At 39.1% G+C, this 16,971-nt stretch overlaps 1 protein-coding gene across 1 annotated transcript in view; it reads left to right on the top strand.

Moving 5' to 3' along the window:
* The window catches only part of LOC139945347 (uncharacterized), a 66,499-nt gene that overhangs the window by 37,105 nt on the left and 12,423 nt on the right, over positions 1-16,971 (top strand). Inside the window, exons 47-66 of the mRNA XM_071942698.1 lie at positions 626-733; positions 1,375-1,631; positions 2,186-2,333; positions 3,034-3,308; positions 3,867-4,017; positions 4,996-5,091; positions 5,356-5,633; positions 5,809-5,959; positions 7,216-7,398; positions 8,463-8,598; positions 8,918-8,985; positions 9,430-9,624; positions 10,243-10,378; positions 10,860-10,930; positions 11,440-11,658; positions 12,765-12,900; positions 13,639-13,706; positions 14,075-14,323; positions 15,573-15,720; positions 16,695-16,765. Coding sequence (XP_071798799.1) covers positions 626-733; positions 1,375-1,631; positions 2,186-2,333; positions 3,034-3,308; positions 3,867-4,017; positions 4,996-5,091; positions 5,356-5,633; positions 5,809-5,959; positions 7,216-7,398; positions 8,463-8,598; positions 8,918-8,985; positions 9,430-9,624; positions 10,243-10,378; positions 10,860-10,930; positions 11,440-11,658; positions 12,765-12,900; positions 13,639-13,706; positions 14,075-14,323; positions 15,573-15,720; positions 16,695-16,765 — 3,144 coding nt within the window. The remainder of the gene's footprint in view (positions 1-625; positions 734-1,374; positions 1,632-2,185; positions 2,334-3,033; positions 3,309-3,866; positions 4,018-4,995; positions 5,092-5,355; positions 5,634-5,808; positions 5,960-7,215; positions 7,399-8,462; positions 8,599-8,917; positions 8,986-9,429; positions 9,625-10,242; positions 10,379-10,859; positions 10,931-11,439; positions 11,659-12,764; positions 12,901-13,638; positions 13,707-14,074; positions 14,324-15,572; positions 15,721-16,694; positions 16,766-16,971) is intronic.

The following is a 16,971-nucleotide window of genomic DNA, read 5'->3' as shown; positions in this document are numbered from 1 at the left end:
AGTGTAGAATCAAGCTCTGAACGTGTTGAGGTTAAACTTAAAAGTGATTTGTAATTTGATCAGGAGCCAGTGGAGCTAAGATACGTGTATATGTTGAGAATAAGGTCTATGTAAGACAAGGCAAGCAGCAGTGTTCTGGACTCCAAAGTTTTGAAAGTTCTCTCAAGGACACATTTGCTATGCCTGGGATTCGAACCCACACTCTGCTGATCAGAAACACCATAACTTGAGTCTAGTTAATTAGACCGCTCAGCCACAACACTCCACATTTTGCTCTCGTGTTCCTTTCAGGACCTGTGTTTTTTTTTTCCATTGAAAACGAAGAACCACAATAATATAAGTAGCTATTTTAATTCGCTGATATACCTGCTTCTAAAGTATTTAAACTGCCTCTAGCCATCAAACTAGCTTTACTAGTGGTAGCAGTGCAAAGCTCTAGCAGTGCAAAGCTCACAGGTTTGAATCCCACCTGAGTGATTTGCCTGTGGATTTTTTTTCACAGAAATTGAGAAAATACAGTGTTTAATACACATTAGAGTAAGGTTTAAAAAATCAAAATTATAAATCTATTTATAATCGATGTAAACTTTGTATTTAAATTTTTCATATGATTTTTTTTAATCAGCCGAGAAACCATCACAGGATCCTCCTCGAATTCCAGAGGGAGTAGTGATTGAAACTGCAACACCGGCGGTCATTACAACCACACCACCAGCCGAAGAGCCTGAACTAGGTAACTATCTGTGCAGTTGGACTGGTCCAATTCCTGTTGAGACTTGAAGAGGGACCAGGGGTGGATTTCACAAAGAGTTTAAGACTGGTCTTGACTCGAGTTAGGACAAGTTACTCGTCCTAACTTAGGACTAGCCATAGAATTTTTAGCACCTTCCTTTTTTCAAAAAAGGTTGGGCGCTAAACCTTTTTTTCATTTTTGGTGTAATAATACTATTATATTGAAGTTTAAAATCCTGACAGTTTCTTGTATTTAAATTAGGCCCTACATAAATAAAAACTTGTTTAGTGTCCTCGCCTGCTTCCTTTTTCTTTTTTTCATTTTTTTTTAAGAAAGAAAGGATTCATTTCATTTATCTCAGACAAACATTGGTTTAAAATAACCCAGCTGGTTGTTCTGTAAAAATGTGTCGCCCTGCCATTTCTAGAAAAAAAGGGCCCTCCTTCCTTTTTCAATGGGTTAGGATACTAAACATGTTGTGTTTTTTTGCCTTCATATTGAAATTACAAATCCTGACATTTTTTTAAATTTTTTTTTCTATCCTTAGATAACTGCTCCTTAAGCTCTGCGGAATCGGTCTTATTATATTGAAATTTAAAATCCTAATGGTGCCTTTTGTTTCATTTTTTTTTTACCCATAGATCTTAGCGCCATAATCACTGCGGAAGCGTCATCCTCAGACCCTGACAACGGCCCCCTGTCCAAGACCGGTTGGATCCCAACCGTGTCTGATCGCAACCAGTACGCCATCTTTAATTTCAGACGATTTGTGCGACTGAACGAGCTGGTCCTACGCGGAGTCAAGGAGCCCATCGCGTGGATCACCAAGTTTAAAATCTTCTACAAACGGAAACCGGAGAGTCAGTGGAGACAGTATGTTCTCCTTGACGGCACCAGGGTAAGTTTTGTGACGAAATAGTAATAAGTTGCCTGCAGCCAATTTCACGAAACGCTAGGAAAAGTCCTACCTTGAGTTAGGTTGAGTAACTTGTCCAACTTAGGATGGATTCAACGCGTCCTGACCTCTATGGATACGGAACTTAAGAACTTCTAAGATTATTCCTAAGTTAGGAAGAGTTTGGTGAAATCGATGGCTGACGTTTCGACCCTCTGCTTTCCTAAAGTCTGTGGTCAAAAGTTCATGCTGCTAACTATTTTTGTCAATTTATACCATAGGTCATTTTAGTTGATAAGCAGTTTGCAACAGCAAATACTATTTTTCAGAGTAATTTTTCTGTCAGAATCATTGCGTCTGGACTTCGCCAAAAATCTTGTATCTACATGTAGCACATAAAAAATTCCAAAAGCGCTAAAACAAGAGGGCTTTCCAAAGTGTCTTAGATGTGGGTTAGACATTGCGTCCCTGATGTAATCCCTACTGTAAGCAGTGCCATGAAATGGGGCCCTGTCCACGCCTGGTTTTTTTCTAAGAAATTTGTTTTTCTGTCGCAGGAATTTACCAATGTTGTAGAGGATCCTGATGATGAAGCTACGTTCCTGTTTAATCCACCAATCCTGGCAAAGCGAGTGAAAATTCAGCCAATTGAGTGGAGGAACGCCATCGCTGGACGCTTCACCTTCAAAGGAATAAGAACCAGAGGTGAGTTCTCGTAAAACATTACCCTTTTGGATCCACTGTTTGGAAAAGGAATAACATGGAGATAACAGGTGTGATTTGGTGAAAACAAAAAGGATGTATTATTATTGCCTCTGTCGTGGCCGAGCGATCTAGATCATCGGACTCAAGCTCGAGTGCTGTCAGCGACAGAGTGTGGGTTCGATACCCGGTCATTACTTTTGTCAGCAAGGCAGTTAACCATAATTGCTTCGAAAAACTTAGTAAAGGTTCATTTTGCATTACCAAACAGGCTCCTAAAGCTTTTGCAGCAACTGGGCTAAAATGCTGGAACCGTCTCCCTCAATCCGTTTGATTAGTCAATATCCTGAGCTTTTTCAAATTCCAATTAAAAACCCACCTCTTTCCTAAGTTACGCTCACTTGAATTATTGTTAATTGCATTGTTGTTGTTTGTAAAACATGTAGTTTTGTACTCTCTTTTTTTTTTCTTCGTTGCTTTTGTATTTCTTAAGCTCTTTGTATCGATTTTGTAAAAAGCGCAATATAAATAAGGTCATTATTATTAAAAGGATATTTAGTTTCTGATTTTTGGTGGCTAAACTTGGAAATTCAGTAGGGTTACTCCTGAGACTTGAAGGGATTTACCATTTAAAGACAGATTGAAATTTCATCTGTTTCAAACAGCTTCTCAGCAGTCTTTTCTTTATTTTCTTATAAAACAGCACCGAGAGACTTATCTAGAAAGGTCACCTACAAGACATCCTCCGCAGTTAAAGGATTCAAACCAAACAGCAAGATTGGTTGGATCGCTGCGACTGCCGATAGGGACCAATACATTATCGCAGACTTCAGGAGGACTGTGGAAGTCTACGGAGTCAACGTCAACAAGGTGGTCACAAGAAAGCGCAGTGGATGGATCGAGGTCTTGCGGATGGAATATAGCGATGATAAAGAAACCTGGTACCCTTACACTATGGAACCATTCGAGGACGATGGGGTAGGCAATAATAACAATATAATAACATTAATACAGCATTTGTAGAACACTTTCCTGTAAACCATTCAAAGGCACCTGTCTACTAGAAGTTCAGTTTGTAGGGAAAGCTAGCATTAACCAGTGTTTTATGTAAACAATTATTTTGAGTAATTACCAATACTGTCCAGTGCCTTTAAAGGCAGTAATGGGGAGAGGTTGGTAGTATAAAACATTGTGAGAAACGGCTCCCTCTGAAGTGCCACAGTTTTTGAGAAAAAAGTAATTTTCCACAAATTTGATTTCGAGACCTCAGATTTAGAACTTGAGGATTCGAAATCAACCATCTAAACACACACAACTTCGTGTGACACGGGTGTTGTCTTCTTTCATTATTATCTCGCAACTTTGATGACCAATTGAGCTCAAATTTTCACAGGTTAGTTGTTTTATGCATATGTTGAGATACACCAACTGTGAAGGCTAGTCTTTGACAATTACCAATAGTGTTCACTGCCTTTAAGAAACTTTATCAACAGCTGTACACTCTTGACAAAAATATTGTTGTCTGTGTGTTCACAGGCCATTGAGGTACCCTACAGTGAAGAACGACCCAAACTTAGCAAGATCAGGCTTGGTGTTCCGATTACTGCACGATATATCAAGATTACACCCATCAAGTGGCATGAGTTAATCGCAGCCAAATTAAGATTCTTTGGTTACTGGCGAAAAGGTAAGAAAAAATTTGCATGGACCTCGAAAATCAGTTGGCAAAGTGGTATTTTTCCCTCACCTTCCACCTCTAGGACTCTAGTTTGAATCTCAGCAGGGGCACTATGTAAGAAAAAAATATGGATGTAGCTTGAAAGTCAGTTGGCAAACTGGTATTTGTCCTCTAGGAACCCGGTTCGAATCTCACCCGGGGGGAACTTTGTTAGAAACAAAATATGTATGTAGCTTGAAAATCAGTCGGCAAAATGGTATTTGTCCTCTAGGAACCCAGTTCGAATCACACCCGGTGAACTTTGTAAGAAAAAATGTGTTTGTACCTCAAAAAATCAGTAGCGTTGGTGTAGCGGTATTTTCCTGTCATGCGTCCTCTGGGACTCCGGTTCGAAGAAAGAAAAAAAGGAAGTACCTCGAAAATCAGTAGGGTGTAACTTTACTCACCTTCGGCCTCTGAGACCCTGGCTTAAATCACACTGGGGATACTATGTAGATTGAGTTTTCAGTCCCTACCCCTGACTCAAGGGTTTTCCCTGGAATATTTCTGTAGGTTTTTCCCTCCCACATCAAAAACTGGAAGTTCCTTAATTGTCTTCTCTCCATGGGGTTCTTGGCTAGTGTAGTGATTAAGCTCGCTTTTCCGTGTGCCCTTGGCTTCACAACAGAACTAATAAATGAAATGAAATGGAATAGACAGATTTGTCTGATTTACAGGGCCCTTTTTCAGAGAGCTGCTTAAGCACAAAAAGTAGCTAAGCACAAATTATGCTCACCAGAATAAGGTTACCAGCCAAACTACCATGTCACATTACCATTTGTGACTGGTGTCCTGATCATTTCTGCTTAGCAGACAATATTGCTAAGCAATTTTTTCCCGCTCTAGGAAATTGGGACCAAGGTCTCATACTCATCGCATCCTTTTCACAAACATTCCTAACAATTTGTTTGATCAATAACTGAAGCATTTTTATCTGATTATTTATAGGTCTGAAATTCCGCCGAATCGGTGTGAGGAAAACTGTCATCGGAAAACCATCTCGTGATAAGGCCCCCAAGTTGACAGTGGAAAACAAAGATACTGGTAACAAGTCTATTTTCATCTTATAAATTTTCACAAATTCCTGACAAAGCCTAACTATTTTTTCTTGTTTTCACTCAAATATGATCACTTGATATTAAATCCCATCTGAGTAATATTCCTGTGGTTTGTAAGTTTTGAGTACACAGTGATAACACACATTTGTGTATATGGGTAAAAACTAAAATTAATATTCTGTATAAATTTCCATCTTTTAAATATGAGTAATTTATGGACAAATATTGATCTTTCGTTTTCAATTTCCAGGTGTTTTGTACAGTCTAAATGAGTACATCACTAAATACAGTGCGCCGGAATCCTCCGAAGGCTACGAGCCTGGCAGTTCCAACGGCTGGCTCACTCGCCTCGCCAACAAAGACCAGTTTATGGAGGTGGAATTCGGAGACACAGTGGAGATCAGACGACTCAAGCTTCAAGGACTCAAACTTGGCAACTTTGAGGCGTTTGTGAAGACGTTCCAGATACTCTATAAGACGGAGAAGGATAAGGGATGGGTGGTGTACAGGTTTCAGAATAATAAAGATGTGAGTTGACCAAAAAGAGGAGCATTGTTGGGCCTGTTCTCTCAAAATTTATTAATATATTATTTCTGGTTGTGTAATATGGTGAGAACAAGGCAAGCAAGAAACAAGGCGAGCAGCAGTGTTTTGTACAAACCTTTATAATTGATTTGTGTTATTTTGTATTACTATATTTCAGGTATTTGAGGTTCCAGAAGGAAAGAAAATTGACTTGTCGTCGACCTTTAACCTCCAGTACCCGATTCTGGCCAAGTATGTCAAATTCCAACCTCTGCAGTGGGAAAAGGCCATAGGGGCTAAGTTGTTCTTCTTTGGCGTCAGAAGATTGGGTTCGTTTTCTTTTGGTTTTGTAAATGAATGTTGATTCAGAGGTTGAGTACTTGGTACTAAGCAGATGGTACCAAGTGCTCTCCTGCCGTCGATTTCACAAAACTCTTCCTAACTTAGGATTAATCTTATGACTTAGGACGAGTCCCAACCCTGCACTGTAGCATGCACACCTTAAGGTTAATCCTAAGTTAGGACGAGTTACTCGTCCTAACTCGAGATAAGGCGAGTCCTAACTCTTTGTGAAATCGACGGCAGATCACTTAGTACTTGTAAGTAGTGAGTACAGATAATTTGTTGTCAATGCTCTTTCTGATACTCATCAGTACTATTATAATTGAATTAATATTGAAGCTGAGGGCAAGTAGTACTTAGTATTCAGCAAATCGTTCTCCATACATAGTGCTTGTCCATAGTACTTAATAGTAATAATAATAACATAAAATTTAAAAGGCGCAAAGTATCTGGAAGGTACCATTCAAAGGCGCCGGATGCTAGCAAGCAGACAAATTGAACAGATGAGTCTTGAGGTTGTGTTTGAATGTAGACAGATCAGGTGTGCCCCTCAGCTCTTCTGGCAAGGAATTCCAGAGATGTGGTGCGCAGCTGGAAAAAGGAACGGTCTCCATAACTTGCCAGACGAGTTTTGGGAACATAGAGTATGTGTGATAATAGTTATCATAATAACTTGAACTAAGCATTTGTTATAATAGTTATAATAATAACTTGAACTAAGCATTTGTATTTCACCTGAATTTGGTTGTTTGGATTCATGCTGAAGTAGAGGCTGAGTAGTAAGTACCTTTTTAGTACTCGGCAAATTTTTCCCCACACTTAGTACTTGTACTTAGCACTTGTATTTCACTTTTAATTTGGTTTTGTTTGTATTTATTTTGCAGTATAGTGGCTGAGTTGGAAGTACTTTTTTTATATAAAAAACCATACAAAGCACTTGTTCTTCATACTAGTACTTAGTACTTGTATTTAGTACTCTTCAGCACAAGGTTTTAGCCAGGATTTGGTAAAAGGGTGTCCAAATTTGCTGGAAATTTTAAAACTGGATGTCCAAATTGTTCACCTACAATAAATTTACATGTAAATGACAGATGAAACAGGGTGTCCAAATTAAAAACAGGGTGTCCAAAAGACACCCAGACACCCCTCTGGCTAACACTATGCTTCAGCATTTCTCTGTAAACCCTAGCATTTATGAAAGGTCCTTAAATTGTTTACTTTCCCTTTCTCATCTGTCTTCCAGTGAAGAATATGAAAGCAAGTCGAGAGGTTACCATGACGATGTATTACTCCTACCATAACAACAAGGTATCGTGGGCCGACGCTGAGAAATCCTGCCGAGCCAACAAAGGGTCTCTGGCTAGAATCTTCTCGTCACGAATCCAGGAGAGCGTTGTGGATAACATCGAAGACTCTAACATCGACGGTAAGACACAAAGTTTGATTAGCACCAAATTATAATAATAATGGACATTTGGATCCCACATATGCATGAAATAATAATAATAATAATAATAAACAACGCTTATAAAGCGCCTTACATTCATGACTGGACCCCAAGGCGCTGTACACATTAAAAATAGCTGCAAACAAGAGCAAAAAAACCCACGAGCATAAAATATTTCTAAAAATATAAACCACAAAATGGACAAGCCAATAGTTAAAACCACAAACTGCGAAATTTAAAAAGTTATGGAAAAGCACTACTATAAAAAGAAATAACAAATCTGTGAAAATGTTGACTCAATTGGTCATCGAAGTTGCGAGAGAATAATGAAAGAAAAAACACTCTCGTTGCACAAATTTGTGTGCTTTCAGATCTCTAATAAGAGGCTTCAGGCCTAAGGTCTTTTAATAGTTGAGTGAGAAATTACCTCTTTTTCAAAAACTATGTTACTTCAGAGGGAGCCTTTTTGCACAATGTTTTATACTATCAACAGCTCTCCTCTGCTAATCACCAAGTATTTATGCTAACATTTATTCTAGTAGGCCTTAATTGCCAGTAGTGTCCAGTGCCTTTAAGCAACTCTATGAAATCGAGCCTAGGACTTCCATGTCATAGAAAGTAGCCAAGCATACATGTAAATAATTTTGCTTACTAGAATAAGTTACCAGCCAAAATACATTGTGTCGAATGTACATGAGTTTTTTTCTTGGGCACATAATAGTGGCTTCTTATATAGCGCTCAGGTTCGTCACGCAGTGACGCTCATGGCGCTTCAACATTATTACCCCTGGTCACTGGGCCTTAAATCATTCCTTAAACCATCTCAGCTCCCTGGGGAGTATACAGCCTGTGCCGCCAAATAAGTAGCGCAATCAAGGCTAATCCGTCACAAGAACCAACTCTGCCCTCACATTAACTCAGGGGACATGCAGTAGGAATTGATTGAAACTGTCTAGATTAAGGGATGAATGGAAACTAGCACCATGCAAGGAGTTCAAATTTTTGAATTTTTTAACCCCTGCTTTCTTATTTTCGGTTTGTAGGTGGTTGGTGGTTCGATGCCTCAGATGGTGAGGTTGAAGGCCAATGGGCGTCTTCAGTCGGATCTCTGCCATACGCTGACTGGCTGAGTGGGAAGACCCCGGTCAACGATGAAGATAAAGACTGTGGATTCCTGGAGTAAGTTCTATCCATGTCGGCTTTCTCCTCAACTTCAATTCAATTCACATTTATTTCCACAAACACATTTCCATAAATAATACAGAACTTTGACTGCCATAACTGGCCGACCGTGTTAGTCAATGAGGTAAAAGGAAAACCACTCAACTTCGAGGCATATTTGTGTGGATCATTTTTCCAACCATATGCATTTTGTAGCAAACAGTACAAACACTTTTCAAAGACAACTCGACCGTTCCAAGGCAATGTGTTCCTTTAATAGATCCTACTCTGGTTTTTTTAAAACTAAATGTAAGTTTTGGTTCATTTTCATCCACAGTGACTCGGAGAACTACCTTTGGGATCAGGCAAGCTGTGACGACACTAAAAACTACATTTGCCAATATGGTGAGTTAGCTTTAGACTATTTTGTCATTTTCTGGTCATCTCAGGGCTTGATCTTACATAGCACTAAGATTCATCGTAAGATGGGTTGGTAGTGTCGCCGTAGTGATTTGTATTGTGGCATCACACTTTACTTAGCAACTATGATTGATTTGCAGTTAAGATCAATCTTAGATCTTTGTGAATTCACCACCAGATCATACAAATCATGTTTTTACAAAACTGAAAAAATCCATATTCGTAATGACATTTTGTATGAATACGAAAAAATGTGTAAAATTGCCTTACTCTAGATTCAAAGCATGTGGAAATTGACACTTTGAAGAAAATTGTTTTCACTCTTTACAATTTCTTGTGAAAGCTCATTCTAATTTTCCATTCGATATTTTACGAACTACTTGTTATCATATTAAATGCTAATTCTGTCTTTGTATCTTCCAACTCCAGACTCTAAGAAAAAGAAGGCCCCATCTGGAAGCAAGTTGTTCTCTGTCAACGTACTGACGTATAAGTTCTTCAATCGCCGTCTTATGTTCGTGGAAGCGTACACGTCCTGTTCCCAAAGCGGAGCCGACCTGATAAGCGTACCTGACCCTGTCGTACAGAAGTACCTGAACTCTTTCATCAGGACCAAAACACGTGGTAAATAAATACAAAGCAACACTTCTTCTTGTCGGGTCACTACACCATAACTGTCCGCAGGAAGAGCGTTCATTTCAGCAGCGAAGATATGGAATGGTCTTCCACATTACGTCCGGGCAGCTGTCACAACTGATACATTCAAATCAGCACTCAGAACACATTTGATCTAATCATTACCTTTGACATTATTTTGATATGGACAAAAATTGTGAATAATAATAACATAACTTTCGATTAATATAGCGCCTAATAACTAACACTTAATTCTCTAAGCGCTTTACATTAGTGCCCTGGTCATAGGGCCAATAACATCCCTTTTTAATGTTTCTCAGCTCCCTTGGGAGTATACAACCTGGGCAACAGTTTATATTGCTCCAAAGGCTTTTTCATTCACAATATCAACCTCTACCCTCGCAGGTACCCATTTATTCCCCTGGGTGAATTGACAACACAAACACAGAGCATAATAACTATTTTTTTTTATAGATATCGCGAGCATTGCACTTGGAGCACAGCTGACCAGAGCGCATTTTTTTTTTAGCAAGCACCATGAGCGCCTGCATTGGCGGATACCGGCGCTATATAAGACTTTAATTATTACTATTATTGTGATTTCAGGTCGTCCTTGGCTAGATATGACTTACAACCATCTATTCCCGGGTACCAATGCATGGTTGTGTACCAACGGGAACCCGCTAGCTTTCAACAATGGTCTCCCTGAGGAGGTTGACGGCCCATCCTGTGCCATCATGAGGTAAAGAATAGTCTTGGTTTCAAACGGAAAAAGAATAATCTTGAACGAAAAATAACCCTTCAACAGAAAAAAAATACCCTTGGTTTTTATTGTTTTTATTCTGGGTAATGAGCAGGGCTCGATTTCACAGAGTGCTAAGTAAAATCTTCTTCACAGTTGAAAAAAAATGAAATAAATTGTATTATTTTTAGTTTTTATCTTTACACGCAGTTTGTGTCTCTCAAAAGTAAGACTGGGTACAGACATTAGGGAGGAAAAATGTGACTGTTCAAATTTTGTTGTAAAAAATCTCACATTTTAAGCATACATGAAGCCACCTAGAAACGGCACAATTTTCCCACGTTCACGTTCACGATTTTGCTCGCATAACGTGCAGCTCAACCCCGCAAGGCATCATTGCAATGGTTCTAGTACAGGGGTGTCTTGCTTCCTATAATTCTTGCTTTCAGTTATTTGTATTTACTTTTTACTCAAATTTCAGGAGACGTCGAAAGGCGTCATGGTTGCATCAAAAATGTAACAAGAAACAAATGTTCATCTGTCAGGAAATACGTAAGTAAACACCGAAGAAAAAGAATGAAACAAATTGATAATTTCTAAGAGAAGTTATACCTGTTTTACTGAGAGCACTCATGTTTGTAGCTGTCCATGGATCAATGCTCATGCTTGACTGAATCTAAACTTCTTTTTGACTCACCCTGTATGTCGCATCAAAATCAAAACCAAATTAAACATCTCTTATATCGTTGCGGTACCCGCTGCCAAAACATAGGATTCGAACTGCCTCTAGCTACCAAGCAACCATGGGAGTCTAGTTGGTGAGACACTGCTCTGGAATCGCAAGGTTCGTGGGTTCGAATCCAGCCTGAGTAACATGCCTGTGATATTTTTTCACAGGACTCGGGGGGGGGGGGGGGGGGGGGAAGTACTGAGTATACAGTGCTACACACATCGGTGTATGGGTAAAAAAACGAAATTAATATTCTTTATCCCCGATCCAAATTTAACATCTCTTATAAAACCAAAACCGATAACAAAATATCTAATTATTCTACGACCAGCTGCTGAGTCAGGAAAGCCTCTAGCCGTCAAAGGCCCATCGAGAGACGAAGTGATCGGAACCCAGCAAAGCTCCTACAGGGTCTTCCAGTCGCAGAAAGGACTAACATGGCGGCAGGCCAAGAGGAGCTGTCGTCAAAACGGTGCGCATCTCCTCCGCCTTGAGGACCAAGAAGAGCAGGAATACGTGATGAAATTCCTTGATTCCAACAATGTTAAGGGTGAGAATTCTGCTTGCTTTGTATTTAAAGACACTGGACACTATTGGTAATTGTCAAAGACCAGTCTTCTCGCTTGGTATATCTCAACATATGCACAAAATAACAAACCTGTGAAAATTTGAGCTCAATTGGTCGTTGAAGTAGCGAGATAATAATGATAGAAAAAAACACTCTTGCTGTGTGCTTTAAGATATTTGATTTCGTGACCTCAAATTCTAAATCTGAGAGCTCGAAATCAAATTCATGGAAAATCTTTCTTGAAAACTACATCACTTCAGAGGGAGCCGTTTCTTACAATGTTTTATACTATCAACCTCTCAACATTACTCGTTACCAAGTGAGGTTCCATGCTAATAATTATTTTGAGTAGTTACCAATAGTGTCCTCTGCCTTTAAAAAAGGCGGTATCCAAGTTGGCATCTACAGCTACGGCTACGGCTGTTGCTAAGTGTATTGCTAAGGCTGTCCTATACCTCAGTGCATGATGACAAAGAATTCTAGCTTAATCTAGCCGCCAATTCAGACATGGCCTAAGATTTTGCAAAAACGTAGTTGATGGCCTGTGCCCAATTGGATAGAGCTGCTTTTAGAGCAGAAATTATCGCTTATAACATTTTTCTGTTCAGCAGAAATAAGCAGGATTCCAGTCACAAATTGTACATGTTTCATGGTAATTTGGCTGGTTACCTAATCTGGTAAGCAAAACTTTGTTTTGATAGCAGCTCTTTGAAATAGGGCCCTGGTGTGTGTCTGCTATTGCACTCTCAGAACCAGGGGCCAATTTCATAGATCTGCTTAAGCAAAAAATTGAAAATAGCATGAAAATAGCTTGCTTATTTTACACATGTTACTAGCCCAAATTTCATGCCATATACATTACTTGTGACTGGTATTTAGCTGTTGTTTACTTAGCATAACAATTGAGTGGAGTCTTGGCCGGTAATCTGATTTTACTAAGCAAGTATTTAAGCAAAAGTTTGTGCTTAAGCAGCTCTATGAAATTGGGCCCAGTACTTTTAGAAGACTTAGAACTTTTAGAACTAGAAGTCTAAAGAAACACTGAATTGTAGAAATTAAATGTTATCTTTTTTTCTTTTTTTACCAAGGTAAATTCTGGTTGGATGCTAGGTATAAACGTGCAGGAGGTAAATGCATGAAGGGAGATGGAAATGAGGTAAAATACAGCAATTTCGGGCCGTCGTTCAGAGATGCAAAGAAAAAGAGAGGATGTGTCTACTTCACGTAAGTAAAAGTTAGACTTACAAACTCATTTCACGGCTTCCAAATAATTGATACAATAAGCCAGTTGCGTGTTAGATTTGAGTACTGTCTAGTACCATGACTTACTTGGTCAGAATGTATTGCTTCCATTTGAATTGCTCAGACCATGCTCAGACTATAGACGATGTGACCTGTGACATCACATGTTTGCAAAAGAGCAACAGAACCTGGACTTCCTGCAGGCACATTTTGTACATAGCCTAATGGAAGAAAACATAAAATCTTAAATTTTATGGAGATTGCACTGTCTAATTCCTATCAACTTTTGATATGATGAAAGGGGCACATCTCAAAACTTGTCCAGCTTTTACTTTCATAACTCTTGGATTTATGTGGAAATTATGACACAAAATGTGAACTTTCCCATAGGACCAGTGTAGTATCTTGCCTGCCAGAATACCTAATAAGAATGCACAAGGTCACACTTATTGTAAACAAAGTTCCCAGGTTGCTATGTTAAATGGTTTGGGGCAAGTCTTTGCATAGCAACCTCCAGATGAGCAGACCCTGGTACCATTGTGCCATACACATCCACTCAGAATTGTGTATGGTTGTTCACCGTCTCTTGCCTAACTACGCAAAAGCTTAGTCCTTATCGTATGACATAGCAACTCCATAGTCCAAGGAATTCAAATTAGAATTGAAGCTAATTATGTGTAACTTGGTCTTAAAGTTCCTTATTGTTTTTGTTTTTTTCAGGGATGAAAACAAATGGACCTGGGATACCGAACTATGCAGAACCAGAAATAATTATATTTGCCAGAAAGGTAACTCCAGCGGATGTTTTTGAGTTCAGATTTAATAGAGGATTTCTTGTCATGTCTGGCCATCGACTATCACTTGAATAAAGGGCATACAATTTGGTAGAAGCTGTTTCGGAAAGCTCGAGCAGTTTTTACGCACTCGACTGTCTTAAGGGGGGTGGGGGTACCCAGAACTGCTATTTTTTTTATTTCACAAAGTATGGGTTTCTTAAAGTGAATATTTTGCAAAAAATATGGATTTCACAAAGTAAGGGTTTTACAAAGTATATGGAATTGGAATTTAAATTTCATTTTTTTTGTGTATACCTTATGAATAAAGCAATTCAATTCAATTCAATTAGATAATGTATTTTTTTACTTAAAATTCGTAGAAGGCAAAAAAGGATTTCCCAAAGGAACAAAGCTTGCCCGGGATGCTATCCAAGTTCCAAAGGTGAAGCCGTCCATGAACTACTTCCAAGTCCTTAAGGGCTATGAATATACCTGGGCCGAGGCGTCTGATTACTGCAAGAAAGCTGAGGACGGTTCCGGCCATCTTGCGAGAATCTACAATAAAAACACCATGGACTTCTTATCCAACATGTTAAGAAGAAGAGGCAAAGGCAAGCGAAACTCAGGTGGTAAGTGGGACAACTTTTTTTTCTTGATCTTTTTCTTGGGCTGACCGCTCGCTAGCAAGGGATATAAATCCATTCAGAGAATTAGACGTAAAACAAAAAATAGAGTTTGCCTAACCACGCCATTTACAGAATGGGAAAAAGGACTCTTAAAGGAACACGTTGCCTTGGATCGGACGAGTTGGTCAAAACAAAAACGTTTGTAACCGTTTTTTATAAAATGCATATGGTTGGAAAGATGTTTTAAAAGTAGCATACAATGATCCACACAAGTTTGCCTCGAAATTGCGTGGTTTTCCTTCTACTGTGCGAACTATCACCGTCGGCCATTTATGGGAGTCAAAATTTTGACCCCCATTAAATGGCCGACGTGTTAGTCGACGAGGTTAAAGGAAAACCACGCAATTTCGAGGCATGTTTGTGTGGATCATCGTATTCTACTTTTACAACATCTTTCTACCCATATGCATTTTATAAAAAACGGTTACAAACGTTTTTCAAAGACCAACTCGACCGATCCAAGGCAACGTGTTCCTTTAAGGGTGCTATTTCTATTTTTTTTTTTTTTTTTTTTTTGGGGGGTGTTGCCATTTGCAAAACAAGTTTAAAATTAATGTGTCCTTATGTGTCCTTATGGTTTTATGCGCATGCGTCTGCTTTGAGGGCGGTCGTCTCTTAATTTCTACGACAGTACTTGGGATGAATCTGCGTTGTGCTAAAACTGACAACGTTTGCCTGAAAACTACTAACTGGCGCAGAACCATCCATCGTTGAAAAAAAAACTTCCCTAATAATAGCTACAGAGGTACATTGATTCCCTGTTTAGTATAGCGCTTGGCTATGGGTTGGGTCCTGAGTCTCGGCTGAATAAAGTTGTAGAGGACGTCCGTCTTACAAGGTTAGCAGCTGACTCAAGACTGCCTCGTGGCTGGCCCGCTCGCACAGTCCAGCCACTGGCACGCTTGGGTGACTTAATAATAATAAACATTTTTATGGCACTCTACAATTAACACAGCGCGTCACAAGAAAACAAGAAAATAACATAAGTAGAAAACAAAAAACTAGTGGCTCTCAGAGGGGAAACGAAAACGTTTTGAGAGACCGCTTGAAGACCGAAGTCACAGGGCGGTTCCAAAGCTTAGGAGCTGCATTTATTATTTGTCAATACGTAATGTCTACAACATGTTTACTATACATCACTACACTTGCTAACTTTGATCTGAAGTAAACACGAATATATTTTTCTGTGCAGGAAATTACTGGTTTGATGCCAGCGATCGCTTCAGTAAGGGAACGTTTACCTACAGCAACGAGGACGCTTTGTCGTATACAAACTGGTTCTCTGCTGGTAGCAACAAAGAACCAAGTGTCGAGAGTGACAAGAACTGCGCTTTTATAAAGTAAGGGTTTCACAAAGTGAGAGTTTTACAAAGCCTGGGGTTATCAGAGGTAGAATTAACCAAGAAGAAGGTTGTATGGGTTGTACAAAGAACCAAAGTTTGGGTTGCATATATTATGGGTTTCACAAAGTAAATTTTTCGCAAAGTGAGAGTTTTACAAAAAGCCTGGGGTTTACAGAGGGAGAATTAACAAAGTATAAGGTTTTACAAAGTACGGGTTGTTCAAAGAACCAAGTGTCAAGAGTGACTAGAACTGTGCTTTTATAAAGTAAGGGTTTCACAAAGTTTGGGTTGCATATAATATGGGTTTTACAAAGTCAGAGTTTTACAAATTAACAAAGTATAAGGTTTTACAAAGTATGGGTTTCACAAAGTATAGGTTTCTTAGAGTGAGAGTGTTACAAAGTATGGGATTCACAAAGTGAGAATTAACAATGTGACAGTTTTACAAATATGGGTTGCACAAATTAAGGATTTCACAAAGTATGGGTTTCTTAAAGTAAGAGTTACAAACTATGGGGTTGACAAAGTGAGAATTAAGAAGGTAAGGGTTTCTCCGAGCGAGAGTTTCAAAACCTTCAGGGTTTCACAAAGAAAGGCTTTCACAAGGGGAGAGTTTCACAAGGTATGGGGTTCACAGAAGTGAGAGTTTCACAAAGTGAGGGTTTCCAAAGTTAGGCTTTCACAAAATGAGTATTACACAAAGTGAGATTTCCACAAAGTAAGGATTTCTTAAGTGAGATTTTCACAATATGAGATTTTCACAAAGTAAGGATTTTACAAAGCTAGGCTTTCACAAAATGAGCATTTCACAAAGTGAGATTTTCACAAAGTAAGGCTTTCACAAAGTGAGATTTTCACAAATCAAGGATTTCACAAAGTAAGGCTTTCACAAGGTAAGGGCTTCCCAAACTAAAGGGATGCAAGTAACTTGAGTCCTGATTTGTAATTTTACCTTTTGTTTTTTCTTGCAGCACCAAGCACCGATCTCAATGGCATGATCAGTCATGTGACCTCACCGTTGATGGTTTCATCTGCCAGTTCAGTAAGTAGTTCATTGAATCACTTCTATTCGTACTCGTGTTTGGAAGCCAACATAGTGTCGGTCAAATTAATAGATCATTACAGCACCGAAGACACAAGATTACGTACATGGCCTAATTTCATAAAGATGCTAAAGTAGTAGTCCTAGCCTATTTTCTATACAATTCGCCCGGATAATACATGTAGTTAAAAAAGCAGGACAGTTCT

This window comes from Asterias amurensis, chromosome 12 (genome assembly GCF_032118995.1).
Source record: "Asterias amurensis chromosome 12, ASM3211899v1".
In the NCBI taxonomy this organism is placed as follows: Eukaryota; Metazoa; Echinodermata; class Asteroidea; order Forcipulatida; family Asteriidae; genus Asterias; species Asterias amurensis.
This window is presented reverse-complemented; position numbering and strand designations above follow the sequence as displayed.